The following is a 20,502-nucleotide window of genomic DNA, read 5'->3' on the forward strand; positions in this document are numbered from 1 at the left end:
CCCCCCCCCCCCCCCCCCCCCCCCCCCCCCGACACACACACTTTCCATTTCTTATGGAAGCATGTACTTTTGCCCTCTTTCTCTTCTCTCACTCTTTCCCATAACATCAGGTCCCACTTTACTGTCTCCTCTGCGCTTTCGGCTCACGCGAACCCAAAGGTTGCTTGAGGGGAAAGCATGTGTGTACCTGTGAATTAGTGTCCCACGCATGTCTCATCGCCGCCATCAGCACCTTTAACATTTCTCGATCCCTTCTCCCCTCCACCACCAGTTATTAGTAAACATAGGGGGATGAAACGTCTAGCGAGGGTCACCCTGTTGACCTCTCTACAAAGTGTATGGATCTTGTTTGGCGACACACAGCCCAGAGCGATGCCTGAGGGCCAGGGAGTTGAAGACTTCTTCCTTTGCTCTCATTGGAAAATGAGGGGTCAGCAGCAGTCGCACTTCAAATAAGTCATAATTACCTCCCGTCACTGGCTTAATATCTCCACTGAAGACCTGAGCGGGTCAAGCCTGGGTTAGCGCTGCATGTGGGTTCATCATTGTGCTCTATTCAGTGTTTGCGTTGATGTTTTTAACCTACGATGACTTTATTTTTATGTTATGCATGGCAAGCATCCTGTCATCACACTTGTATTATTAACTGAAGCCCAGATGAAAGCTTAATTGCACTACACGAATAATAACCATGAAAAGTAAAGATCATGGCTCTGATCTTTACTTTAAGACTCCGATTCCCTTCTGGTGCGTACGTGTTATTAGTCATAAGTAATGAATAGTTAGGAAAAGCACAATCAGATTGTATTTATTACAGTACTTGTCCTAATAAGAATGACTACCTGCAGTATACAGCAATGCTGTTGCTCTCTCCGCCGGCACCAAAGGGATCATTTCCCCCCCCCCGAGATAATGTTGTGTCTCTGGGTGAAACATCCGTCATCTGTGGCATCTACCTCATTACACAACACTTCCACAATGAAGACGTGATAATGGGAGGAGAACTGTTTCATACAAGCTCAGTGTGTGATTTATCTAAGGCCACTCTCTCTCTCTGTAATTCAAAATACAGCACCACAAGCTGCCTGCTAAATCAAATCATCATACAGCAACTGTGATCCGAGAGGGATACAGCAGCGCCCTACATACTGTACAGTAATGATGAGAATGCAGGTTAAATTGTTGTTCTTGCTTCTTCTGTTTTGTAGGCTTGTGTATGACATGAATGACAAACAGGACAGGACTTATGTGTGCGGCGCCCCGGGCTGCTCTCAGGTCAGTTGGATACAGAGCGTGTGTGTTACACCTGCCTGCAGCTGTAATGACTCTTAGTTTTGCAGGAAATATATATGATTATTATTATCACATTATATTATTAATTCTGGCAAAGTAAAGTCATTTATTGTAGGTGAAATAAAATGCTTTAATATTGCAGAACGTCATGTGATTTTTCATTGTGGACACAATGTATTTCCAGGTTGATAATAATAGGATTGCAATGTGGCATACACTCAAGCCTGTGCTAAAAAGGCCAGTGTGCAATAAAGACCTATAATAAGAGTAAAAATAAATAAATAAACATTACAAATACATTTTTCATTTGTTTTATCATGTGGAGTGATACATATTCCCAGATAGTCAACTGACTTCAGACCATTACAACTGATTACTCAGCTACAAGAGGCGTTGGCTGATTTAACGGAGCGTCCCATGTGTCACGTCAGCACGCATCTCTTCATATCTTTCTCACTCTGTCGGTGTGCTGCAGCGCTTCCAGTTAGAGGAGCATCTGGTCAGCCACAGACGCAAGCACGAGATGTCCCTCAAGTTCTCCTCCATCAAGACGGACACGGCTTTCACAGGTGAGAGAGCACAAAAGAAACCGTGCACGTAAAAGTAAAAGAAAACATTTGGCCTGTCCTCTCTCCCACATCCACCAAGAGCTGATATCTGAGTTTGTGTATCCCCTTATCTCCCCATAACCATAAATAATCTTCCTCATTTTTTCCCGATGCTGTATGTCACTCAGTTCAGCTGTTGTCTGGCTGCATGTGTGTGTGTTTGGTGACCTCTTTTCAGGATCAGTGCTTGATGAAAAAATGATGACGCTAGTTATACAGTATGAAAGCAGATAAGCTCGATACAGGCTTCTTTCCCTCAGATAGTCTGTGTTGTGAAACAGAGCGTCTCATGTTGCAACATGCACAGTATACTCCATCAGATTAGACCGAACATGCTGATAACGCCATGAGTGAAAACCAACTTTGATTGTGGAGGTGTAGAGGGGTTAGCACAAACCTTCTTAAAGATCCTACTCTTTTATGTTTTATATATTTTACTCTTTTATATATATTTATATATATACATATTGGGTAAAGTAAAGGGGACAGGAGATAATCTTAAAATTGGGATGTGAGCAAATGCTTGTGGATACCTCAGTTTTTTAATGTGTGAACCTGGGTTTGCCAATAACACTAGTTTGCTGAGAAATTGCACAAATATCAGATGGACCGATTTTTTAAACCAAGTTTAATTTATGACCACAGCAGTGGCTTACGTACAGTAAATATACCGCAGTGGAGCATATTATTTTTCTTAATTAATCACACTATTGTTTTGTCAGTTAAATGTCACAAAATAGCAAAAGTAGTAAAAAGTAGTAAAAAGTAGTAAAAAGTAAATCACAAATGTCCAGAGCCAAAGGTGACGTCTTCAAATAGCTTTTTTTTAACATTCCAAAACCCAAAGATACTAAGTTCACTGTCCTAAAATACAGAAAAAGGAAGCAAATACTCCCATTTAAGGAGCTGGAACCAGAAAAAAAAAAATCAAATAATAATGATTTTTATTAATAATTCTTATTTTGTTAATTCCTCATCTTCTTCCTCTTCTAATTCTAAAAGCGATCATTCAGTTTCTAATGAGCTGCTAACCAACAATTATTTAATTATCATGGGGTTTAGTGGGGAGATGTTTTGCCCTATGATAGTCTAAATGCTGTTTTAGATGCTTTTTTTTAATTGCAAATTCTCCAGAACCACAGTGAAACTATATGTGTGCGCCGCACGCTGCAACAAATTATTATTGCTGTGCTTTTTACTCCACTGAGACTTTAAATGAAACAGATATTTAAAGACAAAAAATACACATTTTTTGTTCAATCTACCGATCCTGTTCTAAGTCACATCTTTAGAAGCTCCTACAATGCAGTGCATGACGAGTAGCTTCACTCGGCAAACATTTTTTCTACTGCACCACCGCGGTCCAGACTCATGATCATAACACTGTCACGTGACAATGTCTGTAGCTATAGAAACAGCTGTCCATCTGGAAATAAACATGAGCTTGGCATCTAACCTCTGCAGACCCTCCCTCTGCAGCTCTCTCTCTCTCTCTCTATCTCTCTCTCTCTCTCTCTCTGTCTCTCTGTCCTGCAGCCTGTCACGCCTCCTGCAGGAAATCTCATGTCAAAACAAAGAGCCCAGCTGACCTGTGACCCCTGCATGTTTAGACGGCTCAAAGAGACAGACACAGACTGATGTTATCACAGAGAGAGACAGAGAGCACGGCTGAGAGGAGACTTGGTTCTACTCTCAGCTTGGATGACAGTCGATGTTAGAAAGCAAATAAGCTAAAACAGACCAGACTCAGCGATATATAGACGTCTACACATTTTTTAAAACCTGTCCTTTTGTTTATGTGTTTGTCTGTAATGCTTCCAGACCAGACTCCGACGCCAACCCGATTTTTGCAGAACTGTGAAGAGGTCGGTCTGTTCAAGGAGATAGAGGAAGAGTTTCTTCAAGCACAAGAAGAAGAGAAGAGCAAACAGGTACATTAAAAAAAAAAAATACAAACCAAAATTAAGCAGAATTTTAAATATTTTGGCTATTTCTGGCTCAGTTCAGCGTTTTGAGTGACACTTGAGCATGAGGGAGATAAAAGCAGTCGGACCCAATTAGGCGACTGCAGATATCTGACCTGCTGCGAGGAAAGACACACCAGGCGATCACATTCTCCCCTGTAAATTAAACAGCCAGACATCAAACCCACAACGAACACGCAGACGCACACATCAACATCACTTCAGATCACAAAACACACACTAACTCAAAGTAGATACTGCAAGCTCAAAAAAGGTCCCAGCTGACTGTCGCTCCCACTTCTCCCCACAGAGGCTTTCTCATAATGGGCCGCCCTGTATGAACCAGCAGCAGCTCAAACCCCAGCTTCAGCTCCAGCACCCACCCCAACCTCAGCACTCACAGCCGCAGCCACCGCTGCACCATCCTCAGACCCATCCCCTGCAGCACCCTCACTCTCATGGCCCCATGATGGGCCCCAGCTGCAGCCTGGCTGCCCAGCAAGCTCTGTCCTCCTCGCAGTCTGGATCAGTCATCACCCAGGCTTCTTCCACCCTCACACACTCAGGGTGAGTACGGCTGCACACATACACACCTGAGAGGCACTCGTACACACACATACAGTAGAGATTTCACTGTGCATCCATGCAGCTACACTCAGTCCTTCATCACATACACATATTTCCTTTTAATATTGCCTTTTCGCACTCTTTCTTCCTCTCCTGTACCCTGTCTCGCCCATCCTGTTTTGGACGTATTATAACTCATTCTGTCTGGCACAGACTGGCATTTCTCCCTGGATAATTTATCACTGCACTAATGAACTGAGAGAACAAAAAAAATCAAACATCAATTTACTGAGAGAACAAAGTCCTAGCAAAAGAGATGGAGAACCGCTGCACACCACCCACTCAAACCCACTGACACCATCCACCCTGCCACCCAAATACTGCCTCTGTTATGTCTGTTAAGACTCAGAACCAGACTGGAGTCTCTCAGCGCCTGAGCAGCTTCCATGGCTCCCTGGTTATCAGCCCGTCCAACAGACAGATTAGAGGAGTTCCTGTCTTTCATCTGACCAGCTCCCACCAACTGCTTTCCCTCCTCCTGACATTTCAACTTTGGATTTTGGATTTATTGTCATGCATAGACTGTTGCTTTGATGAAAAATGTCACACCAGTTTTAATTGGAGCGTTCTGTTTGATGTGAAAAATAGTAGCGTAATGTGTTAGGTGGGTCAAATTTAAACTTATTCAATTATTCACAGATTTAAATGACTTCAGGCAATAAAAATGGTAACATTGTAGTTGATAATACAAGCAGCTCTTTAATGAAGACAACATAATATGTAACATTTATACATTCTAGTTTTACACTAACGTGAACATTTTGTAACAGGTAACATTTTTAGTAAGACTATCAATGACAACATGCCTGTGACTGCATTAATTTAATCTAATTATAAACATGTATAAATTATGCTTATTTAAAAACTTTAACTTTAACTTCCTTCAGCACCTCCATTTCCACTGCCACATTTATTCGCTAAAAGTCATTCTATATAGTTAGTTTTGTTATTGCTTTGTCTACTAGTCATAGTTATCAACTAATGAATTAAAAGGGGCAGTTTCATTTTTACATTTGTGACACTTTAGCAAATGTTTGTTGGACATTTAATGTCTTTATCGTAGAGTAGACAGGACAGGACAGTGGGCAGTGAGCTGAATCCAGACAGCATGTTAGTCAGTGAAACCAGCTCAGTGTTGCTATATGAAACATGGATCGAGTGTCTGACTGTTTCCCCTCGTGTTTACGACCCGTTTCCATACCGACCTGGTCTCTGAGAGTCTGGCTGTTGGCCCGATAGAGCTGTTGTGGTTACGTTAGGAAATGCTGTTTTGGTTCGTCCGTACTTTGTTGTATGTTAAACGGGCCGCTTACCCCGGATTCAGTGATGACATCATTGCCGATGACCTCAGCACGGCCACGGAGGCCCACGCTGTCCGATTGGCTGAGAGCCAGACCGGTTAGGTCAGCACATGGCACCCCGGGTCTCTACATCCCCCGCTGTGATCCCTGAGCGTCTCCTCCCTCTCAAGCTGTCACTTTTTTTTTTCCATATTTCTGTTTTCTTTCACGTTTTTCACCTCATAATAGTTTCCATTGACGTTGCCTCACCTCAAACCTCTGCTTACGCCTTTTTTCTCGCATACAATAACATTTAGATTGTTTCTGCTTTTGTCCAGATTTTAAGTGTTGGTTCACCCAAATTACGAAACAGCATATCTTCTCATTTACTTCTAGTGGTCTGTAGCTATGTAGATAGTTCAGGTTTTCAGTGCCCACATTTCCACCCCTGAGATTTCTTCCTCCACCCGGTGTTGCCAGATTTGACTGACACCAAATTGCCCAATAAGAAACCAGAACCCACCTTTCTTCCCTTTCTCGTCTATTTTCTCAAATGGGGTGTGATGACATTTTGTTAAAATAACACAGACAAAGACAGACAAAGCTTGGTTGCAAATGTACCTGCAACTCTAGACAACATTAAACACTTAACTTCAGATCATCCCCGTTGAATTCTGTGGCAGAGTGTAAGAAGAAATATGAAGCAGTCATACGACATACCTCGTAAGATATATGTTGTTCTAATAGTATAAGTTTAGGCACACTCAAAACCACCAGTTACAATAATGAGAAAAGGTATGCTTTATATCTTTTGTTACAATAAACAGATATAACAGACATGAACAGATGAAAATGATTTTACAAGCACTTTATCACATGTGGTATGAAGGAATAATTATTTGTACAACAAAAAAAAAACTGCCCACATGATACAAAAAGTAATCCCCACATTTTCACAAACTGCTCAAAACCATTTTTACTCACCAAATAAAATAAAAAGTAGCTCATTTGGGCCAAATCTAGGATGTCAGTACAGTGGAGGTGAATAGAATTAAGAGTGTGGTGCTCACAGTGAAAACGGAAACAACTCTTTCCAGTCACAGATGTCCCTATTATTCTGGATAATCCACAGAACAATAGTTTTCACAGGGACTCATTTTTCAGCAGGAAGTATAGTTCCAATGAAAAATGTCCACAGTGACGTCTGTGGATTATTTAGAATAACTGCAGCATTGTTTCTGAAAAGACACACAGCAAAAAAAAATTAATTTCTCAATTTTTTGAGCACCACAAGTAGAATTCCAGCCACCTCCATTGTGTTGGGGTGGAGGCAGAAAAGATATTAGATAGATATTTCAATGGATACCTCATACGGTAAGTCATAAAAAAACAGCTCAAATCAGTGACAGATTGAGTCCTTTCATAGTAGATTTGATCATAATTCCCCTTCTATGACCATCTATGTCAGTCTCGCCTCCATCTGCCATTAAAGCTATAAATGTTTCAACTTGAAGCCTCTCTGTGAACTTGATTAGTGAAACTTTAGCTGTGGATAGCTCTCTGGCTTGACCCGCCCCTCTCTCTCTTTCTGTGGCTGACCACAGGCCAGTTCCCGGGTCACTGTCGTCCCTCCTCCACATGCGGAACAGACAAAGACAACCGCTGCCAGCCTCCTTACCTGGCACCCTGCCAGACCCCGCCATGCAAGGGGCATCTGCTCAGCACATGCCTGTAAGTATACGGGAGACTGGTTACTCACACATTTGCATTCAGACGCGCGTGCATTATGATTTATAGATGCAGGGATAGTGGCCAAAGTGGTCAAGATCCCCGAGTTAGAAATATTCATGGGTGACAGAAAAAGTCACTTCACTCTTGTGAATTAAACAAGTGTCAAACTCCAAATGGATATGGACCTTGTGGGGAACGCTTTATACTTGAGGTTATGTATGTGCTATAGCTTTTCCTTGTCACAGTTGAAAGGTTATTTTTGTGTCAATTTCTTTCCTTCTTCAGATAGAGAAGCAGATGTCGTGTATAATGGGTATACCAGGCCCAGGACACAACCCCTCCTGTTCCTCGCCCCAGGTACTGACCACATTCTTACTCTATGCCATTGTTTATTGAGTATTAAAGGAATAGTTTGACATTTTGGGAAACACAATTATTCACTTTCTGAAAGAGATGTGGATGAAGATGTCATATTTGTATGGTAAGTATGAAGCTACCACCAGCAGCTGGTTAGCTTAGCTTAGCATAAAGACTGGAAACATCTAGCATGGCTCTGTCCAACAGCAACAAAGCCCCCCTACTAGCACCTCTAAATCTCACTAGTTTCACTAACTGAAGTGTAAAAATTACAATTTGCCGTTATAGGGGCCAGACTATTTCTTGGTTGGGAGCAGTCATTTCCTGCAATCTCCGCTGATTGCCTGGCAACTGCTCAGAGCCAATAAATAGTAAAACATGAAATTGACGTTTTCACTCTTTTGTCCAGATTACGCATGCTAATTAGAGTTCTTCAGAGGTGCTGGTAGGTCATTTTTGTTACCTTTGAACAGAACCAGACTAGCCGTTTCCTTCTGTTTCCAGTCTTTATGCTAAACTAAGATTACCGTCTGCTGGCTTTAGCTTCATATTTTCCTCATATTGAACAGACGAGAGTGGTAGCAATCAACGAGCTATACCTTTAAGTTGTTAATGATTTCACTATTCTCATCTCTACTCTAGAATTAAAGCCATAAAACACACTCATATTCTGCCTTTGGCTTATTTTTCCCTAATCAGTATAGACAGGAAACTGTATAATTCTACACTTTAACAGACTCACACACACGCACACACACACAGGTCCGCACCACAGGAAGTCACAATCTACATGCTCTCAGCGGATTTCTTGGTTGTTTTATTTCCCTTGTGTCAACATGCTCTCAATCCCTCCTCTTGTCAATTTTACATTTCCTCTTTCTAGGTGCATGTAGTATGAATTATTAAATATGTGTGCTATCAAAAGCAACTTCAAAAGGAAAACTGTGAAATCGCCCTGCATCCATAAACACACACACACACACACACACACACACACACCCACACACAGGTTATGACTTCATGTGCAGAGCTTGTATATAGAGTGGCAAACTAAAAGTGGTTTTAGGTTTCAGAGCTGCTCAGGTCGCAGGTTCATATCTGAAAATCTCTTCTTTGAGCACACACACTTCTTCTCCAGAACAATTCAATTTAATTATATTGTGATTTAGTCTTGCCAGGTGTTTTTTTTGCATTCCGAGGGTGTGAAACAGCACTCCTTTGTAAAACCACAGATGGTGTATGAACATGCCTCCGTTGTACAGTAACTCCACACTCAGCTGAAGTGAAAAAGTAAACGTTTAACAAGTGGATCAGTGTTTCATGTACAGTTCTGTGTCTTCATTCACTGATCCCTCCAGACAGAAATATCAACGTGGTGTGTCATCCAGGCCAAGGAGACCCATGATGTAACCACAGGCCCCAGTGTCAGGGTGTTTCTATGTAGTAAACAGAGCTGAACCACTCGTGTCCCGTCCTGTTCAGTGTGTGTGGCTGTGCATGTGTGTTTGACTGCCAGCCTGGTAAAGCTGGCACAGACAGCTCGGTGACCTCATCCTTGGCACCCGCTAAATGTGCTCCCTTTTTTCGTTGTTGAATGGTTGCAGAGGGGGGGAAAAAAATCAGCTTCTTCTCTTAAAGAATTATTGTGTAACAGGGAACAGATAGCAATTTGGCCAGCGAGGGGAGGGTGGGTGGGTGGGTGGGGGGGTGATGTCATGCTCTAAACATGACCTCTCCCTCTCTGCGTCTCCTCTGCTTAGTGTAGGAGAAAGGTGAGATGAGGTTTAATTTAGCTCTTACAGTGTGTTTAGTCAGTTGATACGTGGGAATGATAAAGTGTGAAGGTATCAAGCTGCAGACTGCAGCATTTATTGGAACACATTATCCCTCTTATCTACAGTTGTTTTCACGGTTGTGGATAATTAGGAGAAAAGGCGATGATGGGCTAAGTGGGAGTTGGTGGGCTAACAGCAGTTGTAGTTTTTATTTTGAGACATTTTGCTCCGTAGAGTAAGGATACTGTGGCCTGCAATGTAGGTTACGTGGCTTATCTGCTGTTACCAATTTAGCCGGTGTTGGGGGTCATACAAACCACACCCAGTATGAGAGAGACGGAAAATGTTTATGTATATCGTGAAGCTCTTCATATACAGTGTTTAGTTTCACACATATCAACTCAAAGGTGGTTTAATATCCCTGGGTACAAAGTGTTCAGACATACTGTATGTGGAAATATATGTTCATGTTTCTCAATTGACTCTCTTTAAAGTATTTGAAAGTTACTAATGTGATGAATTTTATAACCTATACTTTTTGTGAAATAATAAAGCTGGCTTAAATATGGCATATATTTCCAGGGGAGTTGTAAAATGGCTGATTGTCAGGAAGTTTTTAACTAACACAGAGCCAATTGATGTAAGGAGGTCTCCAGTTGCCAGGGCTTCAGGTGTAATGTTGAAGAGTGTGAGTGAGTAGGGTATGGGCCATGAGGAATGGAGGTTTGTAATGAAAACGCATCTTGATCCAGGCTTAAGATGTTCCCAAATCTTCTCAGTGCTTCAAAAAGATAAGTCCATTCTATACGTTTGTTGGCCTTTTTGGGGTTTTCGATTACGTAATGGCCACGTCAGAGGCCCTTTCATGCTCAGAATGCAAATAGTCATAATACGACACACATAAGACAATGATTCAACCGGGAGATAGAACTGTAGTTAGCAGGATCTGTGGCATCTTTGCCCTTCTTTAATAACTTTGTATATCTTTGTACATAGAGTCCTCAATTATTTTCAGTAGGATTGGTGTAAAAATCTCACATGTCCAATAGAACTCAACCTCAAATCCATCTTGGCCCAAGTGAACTTAATGTCATTGGTACTCAAAAGGCTTCCACTAATGTTTAGCAACTAAAGCAACTAAATTCCTCTTGCCTTAAATAGTAGTTAAGAAATGACTTGCAATAACCAGCTCCTACCCAGTGTCACTGGGGCTTGGCCCTACACGTCCCAGCGTGCAATTAGTTCACCAGCCTGGTTAGAAAGTGGTTGTCAGTAACGTTCCGAGAGGCCATAATAAACTCAGAATGAATCTGAGAGGATGTGAAAATACACAAGTTCTAATGAGAATGTCAATTACTGAGGCTCCACTGTGTATATCTTCTTCTCTGTCTGTCGGAACTGAACGTGTACATTGGTTTAGGAGATTACCCTGATGGATGCACATGTGGTGATATGTAATCAAATCTGTCAACAAACAGCACTGTACATCGACTGGACAGTCTACATAAAGGATGTCACTGTGGTTGTTTCTTTCTCGTATTTCATGTTTTATGCAACTTTAAATGCTTTGTACAGTGCATCACATGTACACTAATATTACATCTCATCTTTTAATCTCCTCTCAGAGATCCAAACAGGCTCTGGGCCACCATTTCCAACAGCACCACCCAGCAATGGTCGCCGTCAACAACCCGGTGACATCCATGGGTCACATGATGGACATGATGTCACAGCGTCATCAGGCACCTCCACTACAACACCACCACCATCATTCTCATCATCCACAGCTTCAAGCTCCACCCCTCACCTTCCAGCAGCGATGCCATGCTTCACCTCCGGAGCACATGGGAAGCAGCCACGGCCACCATGCTCAGGCTCACCAAGCCCCGCCTCCACATCTGCACCAGGGCTCGCCTCCTGCACCTCCCCTGTCTGTTCCAGCACAGGTACATTTGCTTTATGTTTATCGATCAGCTCAGTGACGATACACCTATGACTTCATACTTTTTGCATTCAGGCACAGTGAGGTGACTTTGAAGATGTTTTTCTTTTTTGCTTGTAGTTATCACCAGTTGCACAGCAGATGCAGTCCTCCCATCCATCCCACTCCCAGCATGCAGTGCAGGGAGGTGGTAGCTGCAGCGTTGAAGGAGGCGGCGGCAGCAACCGTCGCAGGAGGACGTCGGAGCAAGACCCTGACGAGCGCAGGCAGAAGTTTCTGCAGCGGAACCGGGCTGCAGCCACCCGCTGCCGACAGAAGAGGAAAGTGTGGGTGTCGTCGCTGGAGAAGAAAGCTGAAGAGTTGACGCACACAAACCTGCAGCTACAGGTGGGACACGCTCTGAACACACACAAGCCCACACAATCTTAACTTCAAGGATACTTAGTATTTCTCTGCCTGTTCCCAGAACGAGGTGACGTCATTGAGGTCAGAGGTGGGTCAACTGAAGCAGATTCTGCTCACCCACAAGGACTGTCCCGTCACCGCCCGGCAGAGAGCGGCACAGGGGTACCCCAGTGAGTAAAACCCCCTACCCTGCACTTCCTCTCTAGAACTCTCACCAGCTTTTCCAGATGCCTGACACCAATCATCTCCATCCACCACAGAGGGTATAATTCAGATACCTTATGCCTTGTATGTGCACATAAGGGGATACTCCACGGTTACATTTTGTCGTGTTATGGTGCTCCACCCCTGGGCAGACATAGGGACCTTGAACTGTATCTCACAGAGTGCAACTAAACAGCACTTAAGACTCTGCTTTTCACCCCATTCTCCAAAAATTGGTACATGCACTTTTATTCCTATATGGAGAGGCAATCAGGGGAAAGCACTGCACTCTTAACTCTCCATTTAAAGGAATGCATTTTTCATTTCCATTTTCATACTCATTCAATGAACCATGACGGTATTTGAAATACTCTAGAGCAGTGGTTCTCAACCTGGGGGTCGGGATGCATCGAGTCGTAAGATCATTTCCCGGGGTTCCCAGACATTGTTTTTATTACATACTAAATATAAAGATGAAATTAAAAAAATGTTAAACTGGGGAATGTTTTTTACACTACATCGCCTGTACCAGTGATATCATTTTCCTCACAATAGATTTTATTGAGTGTGGGGCGACTCGGAAACATTGAGAACCGCTGCTCTAGACTGCAATGCAATATTCTGTCATTTTGCCTTGCATGAAGTTGCTTGGAACACAATGCAGACGATGCCCATCTTGCACTCAAGGCAGGCTAATGTTAATGTTCAACAATAATTGAACCTGTATACGACCTTAAAGGAAAGAAACAAATACTGCACCTTGTGGCTTAAATGAAAGCAGCCATTGTGTTCTCAGTGTTGAGCTTCAGAGAACAAAAGTGGATGCAATATTGGCATGTGTTACTTTCGTATATTTCTATTGTTGTCTTTTTACCTGTATGTACAGTATTCATTTGTTGAAAATAAAAGAGATATTTTCCTTTAATCTGAGCTGTAGTGAGTTTTTCATTCAGTTTGTGAGCATGCACATGCTCACAAACCCCGCACACAGAACAGACAATCCACACAGGATCTGTGACTTTGATTGACAGCTGTCTTTGTGTCCAGCTGCAGGGGTGAGCCCAGGCGGAAGTCCCACCCCTGTAGGTCCTGGGTCTCATCTGCAGGCCATCCAACACAACAGCATCTCCACGTCCTCGACGGCTGGAGGCGACACTGGGCACGACCCCAGGCCTGGACGTTAGCCCTCACCACACAGAGGAGGGGATGGGACTGGATGGCTGCCAGACTGAATTATCTTTCTGTCAAAACTACACTAAAGTCTCACTCAGCTGCGGATCCGTGTGTCTTTACATTGTAGATGAAATACTGAACTGGATAGGTGAATTTAGAAATCCATGTGAACACTGAGGTATTTTTCTTTTCTGGTTGGAGAGGAGACCAGAACCACATACGGATACATTTCCATAACCGGTGCAAAAATGACCTTTTCTGAAAGCCTTGTTAAAACCTGTGATGGTTACATGGCAACTGGATCCTGTGTTTATTCAGAAAGTGTTTCCGTTCACAGCAATCTAACCATTGCCTGCTACCCGCTGACTATGCACAGACACAACCATACACATTGTTTCAGTATGTTTTCCTCTTATACCTTGCACTTTAGTTTTATATTTCAAACAGAGCATCTGCGAGCGCACACCTTCTGCCTTGTCTTATCAAAGCTATGTATTTTTCATGCTAAGGCAAAAAAATTTATATTTAAAATTTTAGAATCGAACCCACAGCTGTTCTGGAAAGCCATTTAGAACAGGATTGTACAGTATTTCCTTTGACACACTTTTATAAACTGCCCAAAGACACGAAATAACTATAAACTGCACCCTAATTCCCAATCCCTGTCAGTCAATAATAAAAACTCTTATTCTGGTATTTCCTTGTGTTTTTTTAAATATCGTTTTCCTATGATATAAAATCTGTCGCATTTCTTTTACACTATAAACCTGTGGTTTTGAGCAATGAGATTATAGTTATCAATTTGTTTCTGTGCATACAGTATGGTCTAGTCTGCCATCTAGTGACTGCTTTTGTCAGTGATAGTTGACCGTAATAACTGGAGTGGTCAGCAAAGCAGACCATAGCCTATTTTATGTTTGACCAATACAAAGATATAAGTGTGTCTGAAACACAAAGAAAGTTAAAATAGCCATTTGTCTTTTATTTAAACAATGAATTTGTCTGGCAGCAAATGAAAGTGTCCCAAACTTAAGGACTTGATTTTGGTACCAGCTGCAGACTCTTCAGTTTGTTTAATTAAAATATTGTTTGCGTTTTTTGTCAAAAGCTTTCCGTTCTGACATCTTGAGCGTCCGCCTGGTGATATGAATATAATTTGCATGCGTGCAATTGTGCATATGGATGGATGTGTGTGTACATATGTGCATGTGTGCTTGATTTGGTCAAAGTGTGGGAGGCACTCCACCCTGTCTACTCCAACAAAGGGACTGCTTAACTATTGCCAGACCTCAACTTGATGCACATGCAAAAGCATGGATGCACGTGCTCACACACATACACACACACACACACACACACACACACACGCACACACACACACACTCTTCGGGTCTGCCCCTTAAGCACTATATATCAGTTGCAGATGAAAGAATCATTAATTGCTTCATATTTGAAAACACAAGAAATGTATTAATATACTGCTAAAATTACCAGTGACACATTTTGACTTTTAAAAACAGTATCCTAAAACTATAGTATTGTTTTGAGCAGTCGGAAAATAATCTGGCATGCATTTTTCTGAATGTATATATGAAATACTCTTCATAACCCCCCCTAGAAATATAATCCCTTTGTTCTTTACATAATCAGTGATTTACATAATAGATATTTGAAAGCGACAGATATAGTAACATCTGTTATAGAGGTAAATCATGCATAAAGACTCAAATGACAAATCAATCACATTGTTGGGGATTTTACTGCTTCATGTAATGCAGGTTTATATATAAAAGTACAAAACACGATAGATGTGATACAAAACAAGTGTTGTTTTCCCTGCCAACCAGCAGCCATCATTACATACTGTACAAATATGAGACAACAGGATGTCTACGAACTCAACAATAGCACCATAGTTGAAATCAGTGAGCAATCATTCGTGCGTATACACACAACGACTCGCACATTTAGGAACACTTGCAGGTGCAAGGAAATGAAAGAGGAAAGGCACAAAGCAGGAAGAGGAAGTCAGAGGGATTGGACTTCCTCTGGTGTCTGAAAGGGTACTGATGAGCTCAGCTGTTCTATTGTCACTTTAAAAGCTTTCTTTTGGTCAAATGAGAAACCAAGACACAAAATGGCGGGACTGATGCCTTGGTTTGTTCACAGCCACAAACATTCATGTTTTTAATATGATACCGAGGTCTGGGGACAAGACCAAAGATTGCACCAAAAGCCAATTCACATGTCTCTCTGTTGGAAGTGTTATGGCTCTAGTCAGAGAATCTCTGCATGTCGCCGTCTCTGCGAACACTGTTGCTGTCCAGAAAGCGGTCACAAGGGAACTCGATGAGGTCCCCTTCCTCTAGTGGTGAAAGACGTGCTGGACGGCTGCTTTGGTAGCTGGTGAAGTCAGCAGACACAGAGGCGGTCGTCACGGCGGGACGATACGGTCGCCGGGTGGAGTACATGTGCCGCACGTGCACCGCCGTCTTCCTCCTCTGCAGCCTCCTCTTCAGGCTCCGCCCCAGCCAGACCCCGCCAATGACAAGCAGCAGCACGGCGTTCCCGGCCAGTGTGGCCACCGTCACCAGCTGGAGGTCAGAGGTCAGCATGCCTCCATGGCTGAAACCCTCAGGGAGAGTGACCAGCCCTGCACAGTGGTCACGGGGTGCAACTTGACACACAGACCCTCCAACTACTCCTTCCACACAGACCATGTAGGTCACATCAGAGCTGAGTTCTCGAAGGGTTACGGAGCGAGCTGTGCCACGGGCGTAGACATAGCGGGGGAAACGGTCCGGAGTGCCAAAGCGGTCAAACAGAATCCGGTATTGGACTTCATCTAGGCCTGGCCCAAGTGCTGGTATGTAGCGGTGATGATCCCTGGTGGTCCAGTAGATGGTGACAGTACTAGATGTCACTTGATCCACTGAAACATTAGTGATGAAATGGCGGTTGAACACACAAGGATCTGTGATTACAGGCTGAGCCTCCTCCTGATCGGACCTCAGAAGGTCAAACTTTTCTCCTGGCTGGACCGGAGAAGTGGTGGTGAGCCCTGTGTTTGGATCAGTGGAGTTTCTATCTTGGTTTCCAGCATGACTTGGTGTAGAAATAGCTGGTGGATCGGTTCTGGAAATGGTATTTGACCTTCGTCTACCTTTGGTACGTTTCCCAGCAGCCTCTGCAGCAGGTCGTGACCTCGGGCTGAGTGGCTCTTTCTTTAATTTCTTTCTTTCCAGTGAAGAGGAGGGCTCTGCCTCTGCTAGACCCCCTTGGTCTCCCTGGATTCCCAGGACACCCTCCTCCTGTCCTTTCTTCCTTTTCTCTCGCTCTTTCCTCATTATAACTCCGTCCGTATACCCCTGTCTCAAAGCAACACCTTCTGTCTCCTCTGCCAGGACTTCTTCACCTCTCCCCTCCTGCTTCATTGTATCCACCATCCCTACCTCTTTTCCCTCCACCTTTACCAACACACCCCCTCCCTGGCTCTCCTCAGGCTCATCTTGGCTCCTACACAAGTGGGTCCAGTTCCCGAGGGGCTGCAGCTGGGAGCTGTTCAAATAGTCCAGATATTTCCCCCTCAGTGTTGCTGGGTGGTGACATTGCACAAAAACAGTCAATAATTTGCCCTGAGAATGCGCAACAGTCATCCATCTTTTCAGCTCCTCCAGCCGACAGTCGCACGTCCAGTTGTTGCCATGGAGGTCCAGGTTGTAAAGCACGTTGTTGAGGGCAAAAATGTCCCCGGACAGGCTGGAGAGCACGTTGTCCTTCAGCTTCAGCACTCTCAGGTGTTTAAGTTGTGAAAAAGCCAAAGAGTCCACGCTGGAAATCCGGTTGCGACTGAAGTCCAGCTCCTCGATGCGCTCCAGAGAGTCCAGGAGACCGGCGGGGATTTCCTCCAGCTCGTTGCCGTCAATCAGAAGCTCTCTGAGGCTTGACAGCCCCTTCAGAGCCCCGCTGTCCAGGCGAGAGATTCTGTTGTTGCTGAGGGACAGTTTGGACAGCTTTTTTAGGTTTTGGAAGACGTGGTTTGCGACGTACTGGATTTTATTTTCAGACAGCAGCAGAGTGGTCAGAGCTGTGAGGTGGGAGAAAGTGAGTGCATTGCGCACGGCTGACTGCTTGTTGTGGGCCAGGTTTAGAAAGCGCAGGTTGATGAGTTTAGAGAAAGCGTTTCTGTGAATATGCTGCAGTTTGTTGGATTCCAGGTGGAGATAATGTAGGCTGGTCAAACTTTTAAAAACAGAGTCTTGCAGAACGTCTATTGAGTTGCCATCCAGACGCAATTTAACAAGATGATCCAAATTGGTAAAGAGCTCCGGTGTGATTTTCTTAATGTCATTATTATTTCCACAAAGAATAGTTAATTGCTTCAGGGATTGTAAAGTCCCAGCGGGTATATTTGATAAACTATTATGTCCCAAGTACAGCTCCTCCAACTTGGAGAGTTTCTCGAATGCTTTTGGGTGAATAGTTTGTATCTGATTGTACTGTAAATTCAACCGTACGAGGTTACTGTACCGTGTGAAGTCGAAGGCAGAGATGTTACTAATGAAGTTACCACCAAGGCTGTAGATTAGCACTTCTTCGGGCACCCGTGCGGTAGGTTTGGGCACAGTGCGCAACCCTCGATTGGTGCACATGAGGTGCTGCGGGTGCTGACAGTCACAGCTGTCGGGACAAAAGCTCGTCGCCTGGGAGGAAAAGATGAACCCGTTGAGCGACAGCAGGAAAAAGCAAGTCCTCACCAGGAAATAGCCGGTGTCCATTCCCACTGTGCGGCTGGCACAGCCAGAAACTGATGCGGCATTCGCTTTACGTTGTTCAGGTGCAGTCGCCCCTCTGCTCTCTCACGCGCAAAATCGAGTCGTCCATAATGCACTTGTTGCTCTTAAAAAGTGGAGAGAACAGCGCTGCGCACATCAAGCACGTGGCTCTATCACTTTTCAGCATCTTCTATAGACCAAATTAATTTGTGCAGTGTGCTCTGATGCTATCTGAGGGAGCGCTCACCACCCCAATAAAGCCTCCATCCCCCCAAGTGGTCATCTGCTGCGAATTACAGAGTTCATGCGCAAAGCGTGCTCACACACAGACACACACACACACACACACACACACACAGAGGGAAATGGTCCCTCCCCCGCAACTCTGCGACCCTGCCAAAACCAGATGTGCACAAGTCTTGACACACGAGATCCAGAGTTTTGCGCGTGCACGCAGGTAATTAAGCACACACTGACTTGCCTGCACAGTGAGAGAGGGAGGGAGAGAGAGACATTGAGAAACCCTTTGACCGAGTTTTCTGCGCGCCCCCGCAGCCACCGGGGGTCTGAGATCTGGATCGGATCCCTGATATGGACAAAGCAGACGAGAAGATTTCCTTCCCACGGAATCCCAAGAGGAACCCAAAGTCTTAGGTTCCCCTGCAGATAGAGCAAACTCACTCATGAAACAAGTTTAACAAAACGCTTGAATTCATGTTATCATATGTTTTTGATAAGCTATGAAAAATGATAATTCATAAAACAGCTGTATAGCCTAATGAACAGCTATGTGGTGTATTCTGCTAGCTGAGCTGTCTGAGGACAGACATTGCATACAGTGAGCTACAATCAACACATCAACAGCCCAGTCTGCACTCTGTAGCCTACAGTAAGAACGCCATCATCATGCAGCTGAACTGTAATTTACCATTCTCTCATTAACGCGCCTTGTATTGCTGGGGCCACAAGGAGCACAGATGGTTCACATTTGCAGATGAGGAATTCGGGACGTTAAGTGTATGTTAAGACTGAGGAGGAGAGGTGCCAAATCTGAGTGAAAGATCTTCCAACTTGAAATTATAGGGGAATAAATGCAAGGCGTGTGGAGCATGTGCAGATTTTGCTCAGAATTTTTTGCAGATTGAGGAACGATTCTCAGTGTAGCCGAGCCTACATGAAGGTTTATGTTCCAGTCCTGTCTGAAAAACATGCGATGTTACTGCCAAGACATCTGCACATTTATGGCACATGAGGTAAAGCGCTTACTACGGTACAAATAGATTAGTGTTTCCCGGCCTTTCCCGTCCGATACACAGCCCTGTTGGATGAGCTCAAGCTCTTCTCTATCTACACCACATCCCATCATTTCTAACTGGATGATATTTGAATGATTATATATAAAATTGGATATTGTTACATTATATGTTCATACTTAAATCATCTATATTAGAGTTGATTTGGTCACGTTTGCATTCACAGCCTACTACTTGGAGAGGCAAGTGGTTTCAACCGTTTATTCTTTTAGAAAACTATTTAAACTTTATACTTTACTTTTAGCAAACTGCTTCAACTTCTGTGCTGACATGCTGATACGTTTTCACACACTCTCAATAGCAACATGTGAGGTAAAGGTCGGTGAACAGAGAATAAGCAGCCCTAACTTACATACTCATGCACAGAGTCACACATTTACGTGCACACATGCAACTTCCCCCGAGAAGCAGGTGATGCAATGGTTTCCAGAGCCGAGCTAATGGATGACTGTTGTATAGCTCCATGCATTTCCAGCACGCAGCAGAAGCCTCAAAGACACCCTGATTGGCCTTCTCGTTCTCATGCATATCTGTTGGTAGACATCATAGACATTATAGCTGTGTGTGTGTGTGTGCGTGTGAGAGACAGAAAGAAACACAACCCTTGGGGAAGCCCCCTCTCTGTGGGAGGTCATTTCCTGTCTGGCCATTTCTCCATAGTATTTCTACATCCCTGCAGCCCCCCTATCCCTTTCTGTCTCTCTGAGGAACACATACATTGAGAAAACACTCAGAGATTTGGCCTCAGACACAGTGAGACCAGTCCAGTTAGTTTTATGGCTGTCGCCTGGTCTCTATCAGAGTTGAAAGGAATACAACAAAAGATTTCATCAGCATGGATTGGCTTACACCGTAGTTGAGCTTAACTTTAATGTAGTAACATTTGGAGGAAGATAAGGGTGAAGGATCATTCCCAAGAGAGCTCAGTGTGTAAAGGAGATGGACAGATAGCATGAAAGATGGAAACAGGCGAAGAACAAAATAAAAACAATCTGAGGAAGTAAATGAGAGCATGGGATCGGGGGAGGAGTGGGTGCAATGTAAGACTGATGTAG

At 43.8% G+C, this 20,502-nt stretch overlaps 2 protein-coding genes across 4 annotated transcripts in view; one reads left to right on the forward strand and one right to left on the reverse strand.

The window, feature by feature from the left end:
- LOC116387188 (cyclic AMP-responsive element-binding protein 5-like) overlaps nucleotides 1–14,005 on the forward strand; it is a 15,517-nt gene extending 1,512 nt beyond the window's left edge. For 2 of the 3 annotated variants that reach the window (XM_031854075.1, XM_031854074.1), the window contains exons 2-11: nucleotides 1,209–1,275; nucleotides 1,769–1,862; nucleotides 3,723–3,832; nucleotides 4,176–4,432; nucleotides 7,377–7,503; nucleotides 7,789–7,860; nucleotides 11,261–11,581; nucleotides 11,698–11,964; nucleotides 12,044–12,152; nucleotides 13,234–14,005. In XM_031854075.1, the coding sequence (XP_031709935.1) occupies nucleotides 1,222–1,275; nucleotides 1,769–1,862; nucleotides 3,723–3,832; nucleotides 4,176–4,432; nucleotides 7,377–7,503; nucleotides 7,789–7,860; nucleotides 11,261–11,581; nucleotides 11,698–11,964; nucleotides 12,044–12,152; nucleotides 13,234–13,370 (1,548 nt within the window). In that variant the 5' untranslated portion in view covers nucleotides 1,209–1,221 and the 3' untranslated portion in view covers nucleotides 13,371–14,005. Of the gene's footprint in view, nucleotides 1–41; nucleotides 1,276–1,768; nucleotides 1,863–3,722; nucleotides 3,833–4,175; nucleotides 4,433–7,376; nucleotides 7,504–7,788; nucleotides 7,861–11,260; nucleotides 11,582–11,697; nucleotides 11,965–12,043; nucleotides 12,153–13,233 lie in introns of those variants that run through there. The other variant, XM_031854073.1, reaches the window with a different exon arrangement.
- A 971-nt stretch (nucleotides 14,006–14,976) lies between these two features.
- Nucleotides 14,977–18,460, reverse strand: tril (TLR4 interactor with leucine-rich repeats). Its single transcript, XM_031854072.1, has one exon. It carries the CDS (start codon nucleotides 18,135–18,137, stop codon nucleotides 15,633–15,635), a length of 2,505 nt encoding a protein of 834 aa, XP_031709932.1. The 5' UTR covers nucleotides 18,138–18,460; the 3' UTR covers nucleotides 14,977–15,632.
- Nucleotides 18,461–20,502: the final 2,042 nt, after the last annotated feature.

This window comes from Anarrhichthys ocellatus, unplaced genomic scaffold (assembly GCF_004355925.1).
Source record: "Anarrhichthys ocellatus isolate YVR2014 unplaced genomic scaffold, GSC_Weel_1.0 scaffold14, whole genome shotgun sequence".
NCBI classification, from domain to species: Eukaryota; Metazoa; Chordata; class Actinopteri; order Perciformes; family Anarhichadidae; genus Anarrhichthys; species Anarrhichthys ocellatus.

Bases quoted from the DNA above. Each gene is read 5' to 3' on its own strand.
- tril (XM_031854072.1), bottom strand. From the start codon at position 18,137: ATGGACACCGGCTATTTCCTGGTGAGGACTTGCTTTTTCCTGCTGTCG.